The sequence below is a fragment of the Falco cherrug genome, chromosome 1 (assembly GCF_023634085.1).
Source record: "Falco cherrug isolate bFalChe1 chromosome 1, bFalChe1.pri, whole genome shotgun sequence".
In the NCBI taxonomy this organism is placed as follows: domain Eukaryota; kingdom Metazoa; phylum Chordata; class Aves; order Falconiformes; family Falconidae; genus Falco; species Falco cherrug.
Genome location: NC_073697.1, coordinates 105199289 through 105222906, shown reverse-complemented (window position 1 = coordinate 105222906; position 23618 = coordinate 105199289). Strand labels below are relative to the sequence as shown.

At 50.4% G+C, this 23618-nt stretch overlaps 1 protein-coding gene across 3 annotated transcripts in view; it reads right to left on the bottom strand.

Annotated features, from left to right (window-relative positions):
• CAMKK1 (calcium/calmodulin dependent protein kinase kinase 1) overlaps window positions 1–23618 on the bottom strand; it is a 108037-nt gene that overhangs the window by 60178 nt on the left and 24241 nt on the right. For all 3 annotated transcript variants that reach the window (XM_055726281.1, XM_027806291.2, XM_005439951.3), the window contains exon 2: window positions 4710–5266. In XM_055726281.1, the coding sequence (XP_055582256.1) occupies window positions 4710–5165 (456 nt within the window). In that variant the 5' untranslated portion in view covers window positions 5166–5266. The remainder of the gene's footprint in view (window positions 1–4709; window positions 5267–23618) is intronic.

The following is a 23618-nucleotide window of genomic DNA, read 5'->3' as shown; positions in this document are numbered from 1 at the left end:
AAAAAACAGCATTGCATTTTCAAATGCCACTTTCCAACAAGCAGCACCACCTTTGGCAGACACAAACCCTGCCATTTTAGGTGGGACAAGCTCTGTCAAGTGACAAGATGCCCATCAGTCTGTACAAACGTGTTCATTGGGAGTCTTGCCCTAGTACATACAAGCACCAGAGCATCATCCGTGCAGCAAAGCAGAAGCTGCTTTTAGCAGCCCCAGGAAAACCCTCTCCTCTCTGTGCTGTCAGCACCGAGCAGGAGCTGGGAACCTCACATCAGTGTGGGCCAGGGACTGAAACGCTGGAGCCTGTGTCTCAGCTCTGCAGAGTTAAATACCCTTAATAGCTTCAGCTTAATCACTTCTATGCCACAGCTAAAGGTAATGCCATTCCCCTGTTCGAGTGAAGCACTGATGGGCAGCAGAAATCCCACCAGCCTGGTAGGCACTCCTGCTGGAGAAGGTAGCACTGAAGGCACCTTCCAGGCCATAATCCATGAATAATCTAAGAAGGAAGGGAACAGGCAGGAAATTTTTAAAATTACAGATCAGATTTAACAGAGATACGGCAGATCAGGTTAATTAAGTACACAGCAACGCTGTCAGGAGAGCAGAACGGGTTACTTCTCCTGCAGAGCTGATCCTGCAGATGAAGACTTGTCAGCAGTGGCTGCAAGACACCAGCAGCTGCCAGCTCTTTGTCCCAGGGCAATTAGCTAAGGGCTGATGAGGAACTGCCTCTGTGCAAGACAACAAGCCCTCAGCTCTGCTGCAGCCCTGCCAGCCCAGGAGCCACCATCTTCCTCAACAAGAAACCCAAGAACCGCCGCTCTGAAGGCAGGTGCCTGCAGGATCGGTCCCGGGGACAGGACAGCATCATTCCCCGCCTGCTCCCAGCACCGGGTGAACCCTCCACAGCACCACAGGCACGGCTTCGGCTCTTGGCCCTCTGATCCCTGAATGCAAGAATTCCTCCCAGCCTGCGAACAAGTACGAAACCAGCATTAAAAAGCTCAGCAGCATCTCTTTAACTGAACACACGGTTCTTCCGTAATTCAGCAGAGAACAACAGAAAATTCACCTCTGCCATAGCCCGTATCCCATCTCCCCATTATTTCCCCAGATCAGTTAAGGATACAGAACCGCTGACAGCAAGGCAGTGAGCTGCCGCTCCTGCTATCACTGGGGAGGGAAAGCAGCCTCAATCCTAGATGGCTATCGGCACAACACAGGGAATTTTGATATGCAGCTGTGCCATCCGTCTCTGCTACTGATGGACAGCACCTGCACGTGGGCCACTGATAAAGCCCGAACGCTCGTGAACTTCATTTTTGCACAGACTGTAGCTCCCTCGGGCAGCAGCCATGAGCCACAGTGATGGATGTCCTGCCACCTGAAAGGCACTGACTGGTGATGCCCCATCCTCAACGCAAGGAGAAAGGAGCAACTGCAAAATGCCTTTAAGCAGGTGAGAGGCATGGACTCAAGTACAGACGGTGTCAGAGTAACCTCCATGGAGACCAGGGGCAACGCCGCGGCGGCTGAGCTGGACCTTGTCAGAGTACCAGCCTCCCTGCTCATTAGGGTCTGCACACCAAACTGATTCAACAGAAGACACAAAAGCAGCTGCTGCTAAGTATACCATGATTGTCTTTCTCTCTATAAAATAACAGGGTTATTTTATCCCCCCCCAGCACCAAAAGCCTCAACATGGAGTCCCCCATAAATCCTACCTCCTAGTTCTGCTCAGCAGAGCTTTGTATGTGGGCAGGGAAGACTAATTGCTTACAGCAAATGTACTGAGCAAATGCATGTAAAAAAAAAAACAAAACAAAACAGCATGAAAATCTGCTCTCCATTTCTCTTCTGGATTCCTGGTACAGCCTGGATTTGGACTGGCAGTGCCTCTCACAGCCAGGAACACAACAACCCTGCAACAACCACTTGGTAGCAACTGGCAGGTCACACGCAGGACGCTGGAGTTGGGCTGCGCACTGCGCTGCACGCTCACCTTGCTGCCCCACACCTAACACTTATTTCTCGTTATTTGGTGGCCAGCCTCAAACTTTATCCTATAAACATGCACGCATCTTCCCAGACCTTTTGCTATCCTTTACAGGACACTGATACTGTCCCTATAAGCTGGGAAGAGGAAGAACGGCTCCCAGGAGCAGAGCTGCGAGGGTGAGCAGCCCCCTCCGAACACACACAGCTCTCGCCTAGACCCCTTCTTCCCCCTACCCCTGCCATGTCTCCCCATTAGTATGAATAATGGTTTCCAATGAGCCCAGCTTTGTTAAGCATCTGGGCTGCCCTAGAGCAGGGCTCTAAATAGTTACATCAAAGTGACCATTCAAAACACAGTACTGCGTGTAAAGAACTGCTGCAGGAGCAGGGGTGGGGGTGGGAAGCTTCGCATCTTCGTTTGGAACTAAGCATCTCCCACCCCCAGGGCAGGAACTACTGCTCCCCAGGCTGCAGGTGCTGTGGAAGAGGACGGAGTATTTTGCATTGGCTTGCAGATGGGAATGTGCTAGTCGTGCTCGACCGCAGTTACTTCGAAACAGGTTCCAGACAAGCCTGGCACCGAGTACTGCAGGATGGGAGAGCTGCCACACCAGGCACGTCCGCTTCCAGGAACTGGCTCCTTTCCCTCCCCATCTCCCTTAGAAAAGCATATGGCTGCTGCCAAAGAAGCTGCGATCTCCGCAGCGTGCCTTCTGCAGATACCCTCTTATCAGATGGGGATGCCACAACCCATCTCACAGCCAACGTGTCTTACAAACCTTCCCAGAGGACAACGGCTGATTTGCTCCTGCGCAGCACCCATCCTCTCAGGTGTGCGAGGGGAAAACACCCACTTTTCAGGAGGGAAACACTAAGCCACACAGATGTTAAGCTCCAGGTCACTTGGAGCCACACGGCAAAAGTCTAAACTCCAGCGACTTGGGTCCTCTACAACACAGGGCAGGAGCACATTTAGAAGCACTAAATGGGATTTAGGCATCGTGTCTGGGAGCCCCAGGGTGCCCGAGGGCAGTATGCTGGCACAGTGGCACTGGCAGAGCCACGCTCAGCAACATGTTCTCCATCAACTGGGTGAGACAGGGTCAGACTGGAACTGCTCCTGAGCTCCTGGCTACTGCGTCTGTTGCGCTTCAGTGCTCAGGCACAGCAGCAGAGGTGAAATTCATGGGTGAGCATCTCTGTACTGCTAGTTCTATAGGAAAAAGAGACCAAAAACACCCATGGAAGTGGCTTATCCCTCACCAGAACAAGGCTCATAGTCACAAGATGAACCTGGGCTCACCTCCTGCAGCACCAGGGCAGGAGATGCCTCTCCCTGCAGGGTAAGGCCAGCCCGTCCATGCCTCTGCCGCTCCTCCCTCCAGCACGCTGCCTCCTGTCTGTTACGGCACCTCCGTGCGAGACCGTGGAGTTGTGGCACCCACAGACATCGCCCACCCCTCTGCCCTGCCCTGCTCTGTTCCCCAGGAGCAGAAACAAAAGACAAATACGACTGTGAAACAAATTCAGTCTGGAGAAAAACAGCAAGGCGTAGAAAACTTGGTTTTCCTCCACAAATAGATAAAAGTCTCAGGAGAAGGCACAGTCTGGGCTTGCGGGATAATTCAGGTGCGAATCTGTGTGTTTTCCCAAACCAGCTCCCAGTGCCAAGATGATGCTCCCTCCCCAGTACTCCAGACAGCCCATTCCCCACTTAAAAACCTTCCCCCAGCCAGTAACACTTTACAAAACATTTTGGCTCCAAGAAACACCCCTTTTACGCTACCTCCATCATGCCTGGCTTCCAAAGCAAGCCCTGCTGCATGCCCCTTCTCCACGGGCTCAACATCTCTAGCAGGACACTGGGCAGCGGGGTCTGAGCAGCCTCTGTCTGGTCCCTGTGCCCCCCATGATGGCACAGCACAGGGATCTGCAACCAGCAGCTGCTTCCATCGGGCCACTTGACCACTGCAGCGTGGGGGACATGCTGGGACAAGTCTGAGCCCAGCTCTGGTACCAGGAGATGAGCCGCAGGACAGAGGGCAGGAGCCACCACAGCCACCCAGAGACACTTCTTGGAAGGACAGGAGGGTCACAGCCCGCGGTTACCGCTGCCCTTACAAGTACTTTAAAGACAAAGGAAAATCCTGACGGGAGTACGAAACACCAGTGCATTTAAGCTCTTTATAAAATTAAATCATGCCCTCAATAACGGCAAAACACAATAGGAGATACATAATCTCCAGAAGCTTAAATCCATAAAATGCCATCAGCAAAGCTGCTGTGACTGATAAACTCCCGAAGGGCACGTACAGCAGGGACACGAGAGCAAAGCAATTGGGCTGCAGCTCTCTGCACAGCCTGGCAGCCCTTCTGCATGCCCCCGCCACACAGCATCGGTCCTGGCCCCCGAACAGGACTATCGCAGGCAGGCGAGGGCTGGAGGGGCCCCCGAACAGGACTATCGCAGGCAGGCGAGGGCTGGAGGGGCCCCATGTCAGGACCCAGCAGAGGTCTGGGGGGTGGATGCCAAGGCGTTCAGCCATTCCAAACTAATAGCACCCCTGGTTTCAGGGATTATTTTTTTTTTCCCTTAGAAAAACCAGTGCTTTCAGACCCACTGCTCCAAAAAGCTGAAGACCGCCATTGCCAGTTAAGAAAGACTTACCTTACCTCAACACCCCAACTCCAAGGGAGAACATGCCTACCTCAGAATCTGATATGGAGACCCGATTGGATTCTATCGTTGGTCTCCTCATTATACGTGGCGATGGCCCTGTGGCATAAAGACCACAACCTGGAGCGTTGGTAGAAGCCAAATAACCTCCTGATGATCTCTCCTGAAGAGACAACTTCCTACTTGAAAGGACTGGTCTAGTGAGAGGTCTCTTGGGAACGTGTCTCCAGTGAGCATCTTCTGACTGTTGGGAAGGCAGAAATTCATTCACTCCCACATCACTGTTGACTCCATTTCTTTGGATGTCTTTTATGTTATCAGAAAAGACCGTGTCGTTTTCTTCCCTGGGGTCTTCACCATTTCGGCCACTTCTGTCTGGGCCAACAGCCACATCGATGGCTGCTACCCGCTCTGCCAGTTCCGTCTGCGTGTCTTTGCAGCACGTCTCTCTGCCTCCATCCACGGCATTCATTGCAGAGTCCCCCATCGCTGCGGCCAGCTCGTATGGTCTCAGATGGCACTGCAGAGAGCTGTGACACTAGCGCTCACAGACAGCATGTGGCACAAAGGAGTCTCTCCATGAAGTAGCTAAAAGGAGATACAAACAGAGGGAAACTGAATAATAACGTTCACTCAGCATAAATATGACCAAGACACCCATCTTTGGCTTCTTCCAACACTAAAAGAAAAAATGAAGGCAAACCACTGGCAGGCTGTAAACAAACTGCAAACGCTCAGAAGGACAGGCAAACCCAAGCATCGAGCTAGATCTGAAAGTGATAAAAACTAGGTTTTATCTGATGTGCAACAAGTGACACAGCTCAAGAGAACTTCTCCTCCTGCAGCTAGACCGCCGGTCAACCAGAGCTTACATTAAAGGTAATATAGCTTCTTAACAAGCCAAGGGTAAAGGGTCAAACTTCTGACCTCTTGAATTTATTGTAGCCCAAGAGCTTCTGGTACATATCCAAACCCAACGCACACAACAAACCCACAGCCGTTTCAGGCTCCACAGTAGTCTCTCTGTTGCCCTGTAGGACCTTGGAGGGTGTCACAGAACAGACTAGAAGCCAAGCCACAGCTGGTGACTTCCACGCTCTCGATTATTTGCAAGGTAGTCAACAGCAAAGGCAAAATTTAAAAGCAAGTCTGGTTCCAGGGTCACCCCGGCCCCCCCCTCCAGTGGCAGCTTGTGTGCAAAAGGGCATCTTTGCTTCCCACCCTGTATAAAAGCTATATTGAGCTATAACCAACCACACTTGAATGATTACCAGCATGTGGGAATCAGCTTTTCCCTTGGAAAAGCCCTACAGAACAAAAACGCAATACAAAGCAAAAACTGCTGAATAAAAATTGCTGTTTCCTGGATGCTAATTTCAGTCTCAGTTTAAACCAGATTTCAGTCTTCCCAGCACAGTCCAGATTAGAAAATATTCCTCTGCGACACACGGCCGTCACCCCCTTCATCACCTCTGAAGATGTGGTGCTGCAGGACACACCACCTCATCCCTCTGCCCCGTTCCTGGGGACAGCGGGGGAGAACTTTGTTTTATTCCCAGCAATCCTGGACTGCATCTAGTGAGGACCAGGGTAGGCTTCACTCCGAAATATTGCAGCCTCTGGTTTTCTGCATGCGAAGCAGGTTGTGCATAACAATCCCCGCAAGCCCGGTGACGCTTGCATCGCCCTGTTTTCACGCTAGCTACCTTTAATTTACATGAGGAAGGCTGGGGTGAGTGAGTTGAAATGGTCCCCTCCAGCATCACCCTGAGAACCCAGGGGACACCCCTCGAGGGCACGGAGCAGAGGCTGAGCCTGGCTCAAAGCCGCCCAGCAATGCTCAGTTAAACCCGCCACAGCTGAACTCTGCCGCAGAGAGAGGCGGCAGCCCACGTCCCCCGCTGAAGCGCAGCAGCCGAGCTCAAGCCATCTTTTATATCCATAAGGAAAAAAGATCTGGATGGGAGGCTTCACCCTAGGTAGCGTGCCAGTCACCGGGGGGACACGCTGGACATTCAATGTCATGAAAGGGAAACATCCAGATCTAACGCATCCCTTCCCACAGCCTCCTTCCCCACCTGAGTAGCATCTTCCCCCCTCCTCCTGCCTTTTCTGCGGGCTCATTGGAAACAAATTAACAGAAAATGTCACTCGCTCAAAACAGTAATGAAACTGTGAGATCAGCTTTAAAAGCTTCTATTAAAACTATATTTAAACCCTTCAATCCCAAAGCACAAATCCCTTTCAGAGCCAGGAGGCAAGCGCCGGGGGGCGGCTCGTGGCAGCAAGGGAAGGGGCGCAGGGTTCGGCCAAGCACATAGGCACGTGGTCCCGCAAACCCACGGGCAAACCAGCACAAGCCTCCCCCCAGCTAAACCCCCCCTGCTCCCCCCCCCCTTTTTTTTTTCAAGCTAGAAAGCCAGCTGCAGCCCTGCAGCGGCTCAGCGACGATCCCGTCCTTTGGAACAGATTTGCAGGCAGCCCACAGAGGGTCTGCTGTTTGCAAAACGCTCATGCGAGGTTTGCACTTGGAAAGATTCTGGGAGCATCAGGTCAGGGCAACCGGCAGCCTTGTGGCCACCCTGCTCTCTCTGGTGAGGCTTTCCTGGCACTCCAGAGCCTGTGGGGAACAGCACGTTTCCCAGGATTTTTATTCCTTGTGAGATGCCTGTGTGCTCAGCTTTGGGTGAAGGTCAGCTCCTCGGCCGCTGGGAAGCACAGACCAGCCCCCAGCCCTGTGGCTTCCCGGGGCTGCTCTGCACCAGGGAAGCATCCCCACTCAGCATCCTCACCGTCAGCCCTCGCCTGCTGGGGGGGTTGCACTCCAGCCTGCATGTTTCCTTCAATCAGGAAAACTGCTTTAAAACGAAGGGAGTAAAAATGCTTTCACCATTTAATCCAGCTTGCACGAGGGTTAAGAGGAAACCTCTGATTCCACCCTGCCTTAAAAGCCTGGCTTTGCTCTTCTGCCTACAGAGAAACAAACCCCAGGCCTTTCCTTGCAGCAGCTTTAGCTTCTGGACAGTCAGAGCTCATGTCGCTCCTGGGGAGCGTCAAGAAGAAAATCAAGCCAGAGCTGAGGTCCGCAGCTCCCCTGCCTTCTTCCCTGCTCCTGCCGTGAGGTCTGCCCACACACGGGAGCGAGGGGAGGACAGCGCCTGCCCACCTTAGCCCACAAATCACCCACCTGGATGGAGAACACTTGGGTGCCTGGCACTGCTCAGCCAACAGGGAAAAAAAGCCAGGAGTGCTGGGAACAGCCGCCAGGTCCCAGCAGACAGCGATGCTCGGGTTAGCCACCTGCACGGCTCCTCACTGCCCAGACCAGGCACCCCAGGCTGTCCCCCTCTCAAAAGCAGAAGCACGCTTGCACAGCTCCAACCCACAGCTCAGGCTGCAAAATAAATCTTCAGCTAATTGACCATTTAAATAGATAAACTGAAGATAAACCCCAGAAATCAGTTCATCCAATCAAAACAAATAGACCCGTGCAGCATCACAACAAATACAGTGCTGCTAAAATATGCTAAAAAAAAAAATCCAGCAAGACTTAAAATCATTGTTCATCTGAGACCTGGGCTTTGTTTCAGGTCCTGCTGTTCTGAAGGATTCCTTTTCACTGATAAATCCTCCAGAAGCATATTGGAAAGCAATGGTTTCTGAACAAGCAAATCAGTCTTACTGTGCATAAAACTCAGTATAAAAGGCAACTATTTATTTCTGAGAGGCAAAAATCGATGGTGGATTTGCAGTTTGGCAGGCTGTAACACAACTGCACCTTGCTGTGATGGGAAATCCCAGCACAACAGAGACACCACCGCGACCTTCTGTGAGCACTCCACAGCTTTGGGTCTGATGCTTTTCATGTGGTCACCAGCCTGATCCCCCCCAACTCCAAACACCTGCTGCAGATCCCAGGATTATGCTGCAGACGTGAACTAAAGCTGCAAACAAGCTTATATGAGCAAAATTAATTTACTTACACCTATCTTATTTACCTTTTTTCACTGTAGCTATTCCTCTGCTGCATGCAGACTGCCACTTCAACGGTGGTTTTCACAATAGATTTATCAAATTGCTGCACAGGTTTCCCAGACAGGCACTGGGCACAGCACGGTACAAAAAACACCCTTTTGAAAGGAATACAGTTCTAGAAAAAATCTGTATTGTACGTGGGAGCGGGAGATGAGTGAATGCAATTATGTTTGCTCCTCAAAGCATTTCAAAGCGTTGTTTGAAAAATAAAAAATTGTATATCTAGTTTACTGCTTGGTCCATCCATTTGGCTCACTAGAAGTGTTCCTATGAGCAAGGACGGGGAGGTGAAAAGGTCCTGGCCTTCTGCAAATCCAGTTTCATTTTCCGATTTTGCTACAGGCTACCCAGAAAAGTGACTTTGCAGCTTCCTCTGCCGCAGTTCCCCAGTTAAGAGGGACGACGCTGCCCCCAGCCCACCTCCTCCCACTTCCCCTTTCTGTCCCTGAGGACATACCTGCCCTGCGCGGAGGCATCAAGTGCCTTTGCAGTAAAATAAGTCACGCTGAATAATAGCCGTAACGAGCATTTGCACGGATAGCATGCAAGCAGCAATTCTGCTGCTGCTCAGAGTTGGAGACTTCTTCAAACATCTGTGGATGGCACCCTCCGTGCCAGCGTGGGGACCAGCAGGGGTGTCACACTGAGACCCTGTCTGAAGGCAACATCCATTAGGTGCCTCTTGACCACGCAAGACCCACAAAGAGAGGTCCCAAAGGTCACAGAAGGCTTTACTCTGCCACTTCAATACACGCTGGCAAGGTCAGGAATCAGCCCCAGTTTTCTGAATGGCACAGCTAGCCATGTACCAGGGCAGGCTGCCTGCGGAGGGGATGTCATCTCCATCACCAGCATCCTTCAGCTCAGGTCAGCCCCCTGCCCAGGAGCTCAGCCCTGCCTGTGGGCAGAGCTGGGCTGCACGTCCAGCCCCACCTCGTATCACCTGGTGCTTGTGGTGTGTTTCCATCAGACACTGCCCCAATGAAGAATCTGTTCTGACTGCTGTCAGCCGGCACCAGAAACTCCCTTTAAGGAGAGAAGCAGCAAGTCCTGGGCTGGGTTGCCAAGTCCTGAACAGCTCCTCGAATGACATCTTTGAAATATGAGGTCAGCAAGTCCCTTCCAAAGCCCGAGCTCTCTCCCCACCCCAAGAAATACAGCCCGTGACTATTTCCATCCTGGAGCTTCTCCCACGCTCCTGGATCTGCAGCTGGCTCTGCAGGACAGCCCTGGTGGCTCAGCATCAGTCCGCTGCCCTGACACGGGGAAGGTATTTCCACACACCCCACCCTGACCCCATCAACTTCTTCGAGATGGGGGAAGCACCTGTCTGGAGCCCAGCCAGCTCCCTCCGACACCTTTGGTCTGGAGAAGCTTAAGGGGGGCTTACACCCCACAGCCACACACCAGAGCAGCATCTGAGCTGCCAGAAGCACAAACTGGTCTGCAACACACGGCTCTTCAGGTGTAAGGAGCCAGCCACTGATGAGTCCCATTGCTGCGGTGGGAGAGCAGCCGGTGGATTCATTTTTTCCTGCAGCAATTCACTTCAGAGCGTGCTGGCCTTCATCTCAGCTCTGCCCCCCGCCAGTACACCGAGCAGGGGGTCTGCCAGTGAGGTGCCTGTCCCCCAGCTCCGCTCCCACTGCTGCTGCCAGCAATCCAGCCCCAGAGAAGCGCACGGGCTCCCAGGCATCCCTGCAAAGCACTTTCAGACACCCAGTGGCCAAAAGGCACCCAAACCCAGTGGCAAAGAACAAGTTGCAGCTCTGTGAAGCCCTAAAGAAAGCAAATCCCCCCAGGGACCACCATGACAGATGCACACCAGACCAGCCAGTTGGACTCTGTTCTCGCCGGGAAGATGATAATCACTTTTTGTACCGATTCCTGACTCAAAGCAGGAGATGTTAACACATCCCAAAGAATAAATAAGAATATATTGTTTGTGCTTTATGCACACATGCCACATGTTTGCTTTATCCTGCGGCTTATGAGGCTCTTGTTTCAGAGCACAGATAATCGTGTCTCACTGAGAAATCACTCGATTCTGCTGCAATCATCTCAGTCCTTTCCCTTCTTCTCTCCACACTTCTTGGCAGTGAGCCTGGCTGTTGTGCCACAGCTGAAAATTAGATCATAAACGCGAGGCGCTTTGATTACTCCTGTGAAGCTCCTAGCACAGCTTTTAAAGTAACCGCTGAGTGACAAAGAACAGTATTATTTTTTTTTTTGCAATTCGAGCACGGCATGAGAAATTTGAAAAGCGGGTCGAGGCCCACACTCCTGCCAGCTTTCCGGAACAACAACAAACCTCTCCAGACCACGATCTGGAAAATGCACTGTCTCTCTCACCTCCTTAGTCCTTAGCAAGGCAGGGTGTTTTCAAAATGGATTTCATGGCCAGTTCAGCCTCTGAGCTACAGAGGATGAGCACCCCGAGGTGCACCGCTCCGTGCTTGTCCTGCTTTCCCTCTCTTCCCCATGAGAGATCCCAGCTGAGGACAGGATCCAGGGCTCCGGTCCGATGCTTTCGAATCCCTGGGCGTAAGGTGTGGGACAGCGGGGCTGAGCTCAGCAGCGTGCTCCTGTTATTACCATGTGAAAAATAAGAAGTTACATGCCTTCACACCACGAAGGCCATGTAAACAATTTTAAGAGCTATTAACAGCATGTTTTAAATATGTTTTGAAACTAGCCAGGATGCTGAACTGCATTGCCAGTCTACCAACCTACAGTGCAAGAGGTAACAACCACCTTGCGCACTGAGTACCGAGCTCAGGAAGTTTTACAAAAGATTTCCCAACTGCATTATATTTCATCCCGCCCTGTTCTAATTATATGATTAAATAAATCTGCATAATCAGATGCAATTACGCTAATTGCATATATAAGCAATAATCAACCAAAAATTACTCTGAAGAAAAAGTTTCTACTTAAGGAAATTCCTGTAACAAGAAAACATTGAGGAGTGCCAAATCTATCTAAGCGAGAGTGACATTAACATCAAAGGCTCCAGATCACGCTGGTGACATAGGAGCCCTGCCAGAACATTTTTTGACTGGGTACAGCTATGTTGGCACATGTTAACCACAGCTTTGGTGAGGATGACACCAATACATCGAAGGAGTTGTGCTCCTTTGTACTCAAGCCCTGGCTACAAACTACTTTTGTATGACAGGTTTGGCTGCTGTGTTTTAGATATTAGGAGAAAATCCTTCACTGTGCAGGTGGCGAGGCGCTGGCCCAGGCTGCCCAGAGCAGCTGGATGGACGCCCCATCCCTGGCAGTGCCCAAGGCCAGGCTGGACAGGGCTGGGAGCAGCCTGGGCTGGTGGAAGGGGTCCCTGCCCATGGCAGTGGAGTTGGAACTGGATGGTCTTTAAGGTCCCTTCCAAGGCAAACCATTCTATATGGTATAAACCCATGTTTTATAGCAGACAGAGGCTCAGCAAGACTTGTGGGCATGAGACCCTGATAATGGACCATATTCAACTCTGCTTTAAACTTTTAAAGCTGTTTATCAGTATATGAGCATCGTAAGTGGTTTTATTTTGCAAGTTACAGTCAGGAAAGCATGAGGAGTGGTCAGTGAGAGGCACTTCGCCCAAATATCCCACATATTTTTCCAGCAATGATGTGAAGCGCCTCAACTCATCATCTCTGCAACATCCCACAAACCCAGCATATCCCAACACCCAGCTCCACACATCCACACTGTCCCTGCAGACAACTTGAGCTCAGGTTATAACAAATCCCATCTGCCCTTGTGACAAAGGATGCAAAAGTGTTGTGGGGGAAGGACTGCAGCCCCTGTGCCAGCCTGACATCAGCCCTGACACTGCAGCAATGAAGGATGGAGGAGATCAGCGTGGGCAGAACACACCGAGCCCAGTCCTGCTACATGACCACGCAGAGGACATCCCAGCACGTCCCTAGCCATACCAGATTGTCTGCCCTACCTCCAACTGACACTAGGGAAAGCAGTAAGAAGGAATTGAGCTTGTTAATATGCATACACAGACTGGACAACATCTGAATCACTCAGTTTGATGGCAGAAGAGAGCAAAAACCCAGGAGAACCCCATTTCCAAAGCTACTCTGTGCGTGTTCCCATTTGGCACTCAGCCGATGCTGACTCAGACCTCAGAGCCTACCTACCCCAACCTCCTCTTCCAATACCCATTAAAAGTGCAGGAAATACCCCAAATACATCTTGCACCATGCACAGGGAAAGCTGAACTTCATAATCCAGTGGGAAAACAGCCTTCTGACCCCCATGTATGAGTACGTACTGATAGAGCTGGAGGTTGCACAGGTGGGCATGGGCAACATCAACTCACACAGGGAGGTTCCTCGCAGGGTCAGTGCAGAATCTGTGCAGTGGAGAGAGGAGACTCCTGGGGCTGAACCTGAGCAGGGAGGAGGAGGAGAAAGAGGACGGAGGAGGAGAAAGAGGAGGAAGAAGGATCATGGTTGCTGTCACTTGCTGAGCTGAGAGGCAGCATGATTCCCAGGAGAGGGGCCAGCAGCAGCAGGGAGCACAGCTTGCTGGAGGTGGCATTTAAACAGCGGGCGAGGGAGTGCTTCAAAAAAATAACGGAGAATATGTCAGATTACCTGAAGTTTGAAAAGCTTAGAGTATCTGTAAAATACTAACAAGGAAGGCAGTAGGCCAGACTCCATTGATTCACGAGCAAACTACCTACTTCAGAATTACAGTCTTTAATATTTAGGGTCTTCATTGCAATGACTTTTCAAAAGTCTGCACCATGGCGAGGTAAACGGCAGGTTAAAGAAAAAAGGTTTTTCAGTTGTTCTAAGGCAAATTGTCTCAGATGAGCCAATCTGTAATGATACCTCAAAACTGGCATAGAAGACAGTACAGTATGAACAAACCAAAAACAAAGAAATCAAGAGGACCTGAACAGCAGATCAGTCTGCAAGGGCAAGGTCTAACCCTCCACCACGGCCAAATTCCCTCCGATCTCATGGGAGCAGAACCGAGCACTCCAATCAAACCTGGTTCTAAAGCACTGCAATTGCTGCACAGTCACTTGAAGGTGACGTGGCGAAGCGGGACATGTCTTGGCACCAGCAAGCAGCCTACAGAAAGCGTCTCTTGTGGCATGGAGAGAAAGAAAAGAGAATGTAAGAGAATATAAGAGAAAAAGAACCACACCCACAATGCACAGCAGTGAGCACATGCACAGACCTGCATGAACAGACACAGCACAGGGCATCTGCCCGCTGCTATTAGTGTAAGGACTGGGGTTGAAGTCTGATAAGCCCAGCCTGCAGCAAAGGCTCCAGAAAAGCAGGGGAGCCTGCCAACCAGGCAAACCAGCACTCACACACCAGCCTGTGCCCCTGAAGAATAGAAAAACAAGCGTAAAGTAACGGCTGATCATCTGGGATTGCTCCTTGGTGGAGCTATGTGGTCCCTCCTGCACCAGAGTGCAACCAGGAGCCTGCGGTAGGTGCTTGCACATGTGAAACTAAAGACCAGAAGCCCCAAGGATCACAAGGGCCACACATGGCATACAGCTGCGCCCACCTTCCATGGACCACGAGGAACAGCCCGCCTGCTCCCTTCCCAAGGGAAATTTTATTCAAGGATGGCAGCCTCCATTCAGCTGCCTGCTATGCAGTGACAAGAAAAAAAAAGTGAAACAAGTGGGTTTTTTTCTTTTTTAAATGGAGTTTTCTCTATTCCAGTTTGTGCCCATTGCCTCTTGTCTGTTCAGTGGGCACCACTGAGACAAATCTGCTTCCATCTTTCCTCCAGCCTTCTCCCATCAGTCACTTACACATGTGAAGCTGACCTCCTCCAGCCTTCCTCCAGGGCCATCCCTATAGCTGCCAATGTCCAGCACACAGGCTGGAACCTCACGCTTCTGAGGGCTCCTCCTCTGCCCATCAAGACTCAAAAGCTGCAGAGGGGAGTAGCAGAGAGGAAGACACACCACCCTCCTCCTCCTCCCAGGGTGAATTTACAGAAGTCTTATAAAAAACAGGTTAAGTGGCGTTGCTTTCAGCACTCTGCACCAAACCTACACAGGGAACCCAGAGGTTTCCCAACCATGAATGCTGCCAGCTCAGCCCAGAGCCTGCGGCTGTTTTCCTACTCACATTCCCAAATTTCTGGAATATATTCTGCAGCAGGGCCCCATGAGCCTGAGCAGCATCCTGCTTCCTCAGCGGAGCCCATGATATACACTAGTAAATAACTTAAGGAGGAGGGAAGAAGCAACCTGAAGTTGTGCAGACAGGCTGCTTCAGCAGCAGTGCCTCAGCCCACAGCGGCACTTCAGCACCCAGCAGACAAGCCTGCATGCTTCCAGGCCACTTTCCCTCCTCTCCAGTTTATTTAATTCACCAGTAAACTTCTCAGTCCTGCCCACCTCCTCTTCTGGACCCTTTAGCACCTTCCGTACCAACTGCCACGGTTCACTCTGCCTTTGAGGTGCTCACGGATGCTCAGGTTTCCTATTGCTGCATGTAAGAATTCAATGACAGAAAAGCAAATCACTGCAGAACAAGGCTGGTGTAGCTCAGGAGCAGCAAAGTGGGGTCTGGGAAAGCACACATATAAATCCTCAACACAGCAAAGTAACACGGCATCAAATACCTTTGACAGCCTCAAATCTCACAGCGCAGACCAGCACTGAAGTTTGTGTTTAAAAAACAGCCACGAGAAACCGAACAAGCCACCAGGCAGAACAAGTTCACATTTAAACATGTCCATCTTAGAGGTTTATCTTCCTCCCAGATAAAGAAAAAGCTTTCAGCTGCTAAAAGCTTTCAGAAGGTATTTCAGATGATATATCAAGTTGCTTCGTTCTGTAAGCCAGCTGCAGTGAAATTGATGTTTTTAAAATGCCGGAAAGACTTTTCCAGCTGTTCCAAGATTGGCAATCTACAATAAAAATGTACAGCACAGAACACAGCGGGCTTTCTTCTTCCCAGCAGTTCAAATACGGGTAGAGATTTCTATTCAAGGTGATCACTGCAAAGAGTTTTAACGAGGGAAACGATCCAGCACCCATCTCTGAGTGCCCATGGGCTGAAGGTCTTCACAGCTCTGCCAGCCTGCGCACCCCAAGGCAAAAGGCAAAGCACAGAACTAGAAAGGGCAGGACAGAAAGCAGGGAACGCTGTAAGGAAAAGACAAACAGACTTCAGATTCTGAGGTCAAAGTATTTGCTGTATTTCCACACGGATAACTCCCATCTTTAGAAACCCCAGGACTGGAAAACACTGCCTCAGTTGACCTGCACAAAATCAAAGGCAGCGGCAGAGAGGCTCTGTGTACAGAGGGAACAGGCTCCCGGGGATAAGCAACGGCTCCCGCTGGGGTCAGACCCAGCTAAACCACCCCTGTGATTACGCCTGTCTGTGCACACGTAACCCATGCTGCCTGGAAATGGAAAGGGTAGCAGGCTTCCCAATTCCTTTGAAGCCTTAAGCTTTAGCACTTTAAGCCAAACTGCACTTTTCAAAGCTCCAAGGTCAATGACTGGAGATTATGCAGCCAGTCTCCTGGGAAAGGCCGCTGGGGAGAAAGCTGCTCTTTTGAGTCACTGCAGTGCTATTCCAAAAATTTAGGCTAGCGATAACATCAGCATTTGTCAGAGCATGAAAAAGCCTTCGCAGCACCAAAGGGCCAACAAAAGTTTCTAGGTGCAGCTTTACTTGGAAAAGCAATGTGAAAATGCCCCCCTGGGGCACCCTGGCTGCACCCCAGCCATTCCGGCTGTGGTGCACAGTGAGCCTGGGGCTGAGCAGCAGCCACCGTTGGGGTGCCTGCCTACCCTGGGACACCAAAGCAGCCCCCCTGCTCTCTGTGGCCCAGGACAACTCCTGTGCATTGTACTCAACCAGCCGGACCCTTTTGGAAGTGTTAGAAATGACGCAAACCCACCCAACAGCTGTCTCTTCTGTAGAGCAGCAAGGGGAGCAGAGAAAGGCGTCTTTCTGGCCACCAAGTCAGCAGTTACAGGAGCAGAATGGGAAGTAAATCTGCTGGCAAGATGTCCCTCGCTGAGGGAGGTGCAGTTTATGATGGCAACACAGGATTTTAGTCTTGCTTCACATGCCCCAGCGTGGCATGCTGAGCTGCAGGAGGAGCTGCCTGGGCTGAAGACATAGGGACAGAGGGAACAGAGAGGGGACACAGCTGGTATCGACAGCAGCGCTCACAGAGCCATCTCTTTGCAGAATCAGAGCTTCCTTCCCAGTCTCTGACTAGGGCTGTAGCACCTTCCTCCTGCACGCAGCGGGCAAGCCCAGAGAACAACGCCTGGCAAACCTGAGAGCAGTCAGAAGCCATCAACTTGCAGAGGATTTTTAGGCTCCTCTCCACCCTGCCCTGGGCTCCACTGCAGACGATGCCACTTCCAAGTCCAACCTGAATTTGGCAGTTCGCCGCCAAAATTTTCAAGGCAAGAGAAAGGCAAACACAGTCAAAGAGGAAAAGGGAGGGAGGAAATATCATCTGTGCAGCTTAATAGCAAAGACATGTGGAAAGATGGGATGCGGTTTACAAATCTAGGTTGAGCATTGCTCATGCAGCCTGGTATGCATCCCTGCCCAGCAGGAGAATGCAGAAGAGAAAATATGAAGCCAGTTGGCTTGGGCATGGGTAGCACTACCTGCCCCCACCAGCCCTCCCCTGTCCCGTGAGGCATCCCTCGGTATGGGTCAGGGGATTGCTGGCAGATGAATTACACTGCTCTGGCTACTCAGGTATCCTTCCCTCCTTGCCAGGGGAAAAGAAATCAAAGGAGGAAACTCTAACAATGTGAAAAAAATAAGCAAAGCAAGTGTTTAAAAGCCTTGCTGGCTCCCAGCCAGGGTGCTCAGCACCTTCCAGGACGCATGTCAGAACAATTAGCCTGTATGCAGCCCCCAAGTTTCCCAACACGCTGCTTCTCTCTGCAACGGAGACGTCGGCTCTACTCCAGCAAAACACTTAAGCACATACTTGAACTTTACGGTCTCAGGACATCAGAAGGGCCAACATTCATGTGCTGAAGTGTGAACAACACTGAAAATCAAAGCTTCAAAAATGTGGAAATACTCATATGTGAGTGTCTGGGTGAATGTGTTTCACACGTGTCTAAACATAAGAGCTGCCCAGTTACAGCGGAGCCATCCCAGGGCTCCTTTCCCAGGAGGGAAGCAGGATGACAGCATTTTCATCCACGTTTCCATCTACAGCTCTTTCTTAGGCTAGCAGGGCTCATGTCAAGGAAGCATCAGAAATAATTCCCATTGCATCCCTTCTCTTAGACGGGGTCCCACCTCTACCCAGCTTTCTTCCTTCCACCCGTGCCAGCTGCAACACACAAACAGCCACCTTGAGCTCTGCGTCCTACCGCATGGCGACGAGGAGAAAGCACCGCAGCTCCACTGCCCTGGTACCAGCCCTCCCCACCAGCCCTGGGGCACCACATGTACCACGGAGGCAGGGCTGGGTTCCATCCAGGCAAGTTTGCAGCTGCCTGCAGCACACGAGCACAGGGAGCGAGGACACAATCCAGTGTGGAGTTGCAGAGGGCTGTAGGAAGGTCTCACCGGTTGGGGAGATGGGCTACACTCAGACTGAGTCTTCCAAAAATTGCTGCTCCCACCATAGGCTGAAGATGCTCCAGCACCACACTTGGACGCAGTTCCTCTTGCTTTGTCCCTCTCCATCCCTGAACCACCGTGGCTGTCCCCTCTGTGGCCACCGGAGCCCATGAGATGCACATGGGGGTGCAGGGAGCATGGTAATCTCCCGTGCTTTCCTAATTGCTTGCTGGTATCTGGGAGGCACACACACACACTCACGTGGAAAGGGATCCCAGAAACACCCAATATCATCAACCAAACACGGAGCATTAGTACAAACCCACTCCGAGGCAGCTTCATCTGCATTCTCAGCCCACGAACTAACCTGATGTGGAAGGTTTTCTGTGCAGTAACACCACCAAATCGCTAACATTTGCCTTTTCTTATTATTATCATGTATTAGCATAATTCTTTTGCCTTTGAGGTTTACCAACAATCTCGTAAAGTAGTTACATTTTAAAACAGAGAACACAAAGAAACTTCTTCTGTAATTAAAAGAGGCAAAAAGCTGGAAAACTTCTTAAGGCAGTGATAAATTCCTCTGGACTTGAATTCTCCAAAAGGGACTGCTTGTAAAGTCCTCCCGGCTTGTGACCCAGGAGACCTAGTATAGACAATTAGAGGCACCTTATAACCTACAAGCCTGTGAATTATTCTCTAGTACCTGACAAAGGACACTTGTAAGAAAACTATTTTTGACTTCCCTTTCACCAGTTCAGTTTAACGATAAAACCCTATTCTTCAGCTTCCTGTTTTTGAAATTGTAGCCTGATACATTTCAGTGGGAAATTCTCATTTACATAGTATCTGTCACCTGCCACGACCTACCCGTGTCTGACAGATGGTGCCTATTCACCAAAGGTCGAAAGAACATTTACAGAGAGGAGTTTGGAAGAGACACTCTCGCTCACAGTCACTTAGCACAGCAATGCTTGGTAAGAGAATCCCAGATTTCTGATTCCCGACCTCTGGCTCCTTCACGCGCCTTTGTACTCTTCCTATAATTGAATACACCATTGTAAGAGTAGACCTAACATCACCATCATTCTTTATAGCAACACTACCGTCAGCATTCCTGCCACAAATCAAAACGCCTGCACTGGAGTCATGCTTACAGACCTGTTCTTGACAGCCACTGCATCCCCATTTTCAACACTTGAAGCACCAGCAGGAGTTTAACCACATCCAGTTTCACAAAACCTATGCCTAAGCCAGCAGCAACACCCCGTGTCACTCCCTGCATGGTTCTCCCACTCCAGCTGCCACCCAGCCACACAGGTCAAATAAGCAGCAGAGATCACACTGTGCCACTCTAAGCTCAACTGATTCATCAGGAACTCTGTTAGATCAGGAACAGCCCACATTATATTTATTGCAGGATGACTATGAGATTAGAAAGAAAAAAACACTCCACAGTTTATTTGCTATATAAAGCTTAGAGTGGATTACAAGGCAATTTTTCATTCTCTCCCAGGTTCCCAGACATGCTATTCACTTGCTTAAACATATGCACGTTTCTAAACAGTCTGGTTTAAGTCGACTTCTCCAATATTTTGGTAATGGAAAAATATAATTACATATAAATAAAAGTTGACAACAGCAGGGGTTTATTTGCACAGCAATCTTGAGATCGTTTCAGGGGCCAGCTTCCATCTAGGATGCTTTTACATACTGCTGGTGGCACAGGAATTTGGAATAGGCTTCAGACTCGCAGCTACCCACAGCATGGACTCACTGAAGTAACCTGAGAACAAGGCTTGAGAAGTCTGGTTTGAAGCATGAGATCACTCTGCCTGACCAGAAAACAAACAGCAAAATTAATTGAAGTTTCACAGCGCTGTAGAATTCAGACTCAGCTTTTGGGATGCACCTTACTTGTCGTATAGAACTGTTTCCTCTTCTGTCCGATACACCATCCCATCACGTTCTTTCCGAAGGCCTTGATTTGACTTCCCTCCCACAATCATTCTTTTTTAAGAAATTTTTTAAAAAATTATCAAAGGGGGAGGTGGAAATTTTAAGCTCCTCTCTACCCATGCCATTCTGGAAGCACCCAAAAAGAGAAGCACTTATTCTAGAAGTGACTAAGACGTGAGTCATCTGATGAGTAAGCACATTGGCTCTAGAAGTCTCATTCAATCCATCACCATACCCAAACCATCTCACTACCTAAATCACTTGACCATTTTATATGTCAATGCAGCAGCACTCCAAGGTCAGGAAGGGGCTCCCATTTCCTATGCCAGTGTAATTGCCGCTCATCTTGTCACGCTAAGATGACAGAACACCACTGGGAAACCCTGTGCTGAAACAGCAGAGGAAAACCGTGTCGTGAGTTTGCATTTAAAGTGTTTTGAAAACCAACTTTGGAAACGCCTCCAACCTCGGCTAACACGTGGGTTAAGTGTGTGCACGTCGCTGGCACCAACCGCTCTGCACACCGCAAATGCAAGCAGAAGCCCTGCTCCCAGCAGCAGGGATGGGCAGGGGCTCTGCGCTGGCAGGTGCCAGAACTGCAGCCAAATTCTTGCAACATCCTTCTATTACTCTCACAAAAGCTCCTATACGACGCTGAAAAAGCATTAAGTTAAACCACTTATGGTTCTTAAATATCTCTCCATTCTGGATACAAGCACCTCGCAAAACAGACACACTCACCTTCACAACCATCCTGTGGGATACATTCACCGGCAGGGAAATAGAGCACTGAGGAGCAGGTGTAATTCCCATAAATCCTTCTTACAGACCCCAACAGATACCTTGATGCCTTTGAACTGCTAGCTTAAGATCCAACAGCAGGTCTACAGCAGATGTCCCTCTGCCCTCTTCCTAAAATCCAGGTGAGGACACCAGTCAGCAGGTGCGGTGTCTCCTCCGAAGGCTCCTGGCACCCCGTGCTCCATCGGGGCAGCCACCAGCAAAGCAGCAGTAATGCACCCAACAAACAGCCTGGGCATCCCCAGAAGTCTGTTCAATCTGTTTTACAGCCCCGTGCACAGCTGTTCTGTGGGGCTGCTAATTGCTCCATGTTCCATCAGCGCAGCACAATGAATACACTCATAAGTGGAATAACTGCAGAATTTAAATTGGTCTGCACTGTACCGCTGGCATCACACTACAACCAATGTCTTGGTATTGAATTTCCACAGTTTTTAGGTTTTCTGAATATTTCAACAGACTCGCAGGAGAACACAGCCAGGGTTTTTATCTAACAGGTCAGCCCTGTGAGCATCTGCCTTTATACAAACAAATATAAAAGAATAGCAATTTCTTATCAAGGAGTGAATTTGCAATTCACCTGTGCTGGCCTAAAGGTGTGAACAGTTGCCTTACACCCCTTTGTGCCAAATTCAGTGACCACAACTCATCCTCTTGCAAACTGAGGTCAGATAACGAGACTTTATCCCATAAAGATAGTCAGCCTTGGCTCCAGAGGTGCTGTGCTTGAGTGTGGCAGTGACCTTCCTCAGCTGAAACATTAGTCCATGTCTGCCTATGCCTCCCGGCCACCTTTCACACCCTGCTTCCCTCCAAGAGCTTCAGCTTCACCACCAAAATCATCTAACGTGGACAATGAGCCATTTCTGGCAGCAGAAGGGAAGAGATCCCAGGCAACTTGCTGGCCTGAGGATGGAGAGAGAGGCTTACACCCAAAGAAACAGCCCAGAAACACCTGGATGTTACAACTCAAGTCAAAATTACCACAAAGCAGAAGCTGCCGGCATTGATGAGAAGGATAAAAAAAGCGCTGAAAAACTCCACACAGGCTCATGATAACAGCTGCCTGCGGGTGCAGGTACAAGATTAGCAAAGGATAAGCCGCTTTTCAGCATCATTACAGCACATGCTGCTAAAGCTGCAGGTGGGTTGACACACACCTCCGAAGGGTTCAGGCAGAGGTCCCTGGGCCTGACAGCTCAGCTGTGACCACAGCCCAGCAGCTGCCAGGGTGGCACATGCACTTGTGCACCTTCAGGGACACACAGGCACACAAATGTAAGCGAACATCTCAGATCCCACCAGCGCCTCATCATCTACTGCTCTCCACGGCAATCCTATCAGATGTACAAACCAGGTCTCCAGGAGGGAGGAAAACCCAACGGCCTTCAAGCAGAGTGCACAGCAGCTCCACTGTGAATCCGCTTCACGCTGATGCAAATACGTCCCCTCTCCCACACTAAAGGCACCCTTCAATATAAAGGGTAATTACCAGCTCTCCTGCTACAGCTACAACGTCATGAAAGGTCTGCTCCCTGTTGGGATAATCGCTCCATGTGCCTGTCTCTGTCCAAGACAGCAAGACTTCACCAGCCACCTCCAGCTCTCCCAGCCAGCACAAGCTAGCTGCTCACGGATTACAGACCAGCACACTGCTGCAGCGCTTCCAGCTTACACCTCTGGCACCAGTGAAAAGCAAACCCAAAGACAGACAGGTCCCTTCAGCAGACAAATAGCTGTACCTTGGGGAAAGAGAGAGGGAGGCAGAAAGGAGCTTACTGTTATCCTTAATCCCTTTCTCTAGGAGCCTGCTGCAGAGGTGTAAGGACAGTCTCACCCCTGGAAATACTCGCTCAGCTGTCTGCGTCCAACCTGTGGGCAAGGCAGGTCTGCTCCCGACGTAACCAGCAACACACTAATGCAGCTCTGTCTCCTGGCAGCTGAATTCAAAGGGGACTGCAGGGAGCAAAGAAGCACTAGGAGAACACACAGAATAAAATGCTTTATAAAGACCCACCCATGACAAATCCCTGGTTTCAGGCTAAGGGTTTCACCCTGCTCCAACTGGAAATCGCTGGCGAGATTTCACTCACCCCTCTGCTCCATGACAGCACGAATCCCAGAGAGGTTACACACTTCACGTGGATTTCTCAGCCCCCGGGAAGACTCCCTCCCACCCTGCAGTAAGGACATCAGTAAAGTCAGTAATGACAAAGCTGCCCAAGGATGGATGTGCGCGCAGCCACCACCGCGCTGCCCTGCCGCCAGCACTGTACCTGCTCCGTGGAGGACTGCTGACTGCGATCAAGGCAACTCCATCACCACTCTTCTTAAACAACCGGAGTTCTCCGAAGTCATTAACTCATATAAACATCTCATGTCTGCTTAGGGAGCTCCGTTTTTACAAGCATTCATATGTGAAAAGCAATCACTGAGCGCATTTAAGAAGAGGCGAAATCAAGAAAGAAGCTTTTGTTATAAATAGTGGAACATTTCTCTGAGTGCACGTTGTGTAGCTTGGCTCCTCCGGCTCTACACCACATTGTATTTTGTGTCACACAGCCTTTAAATCCTGT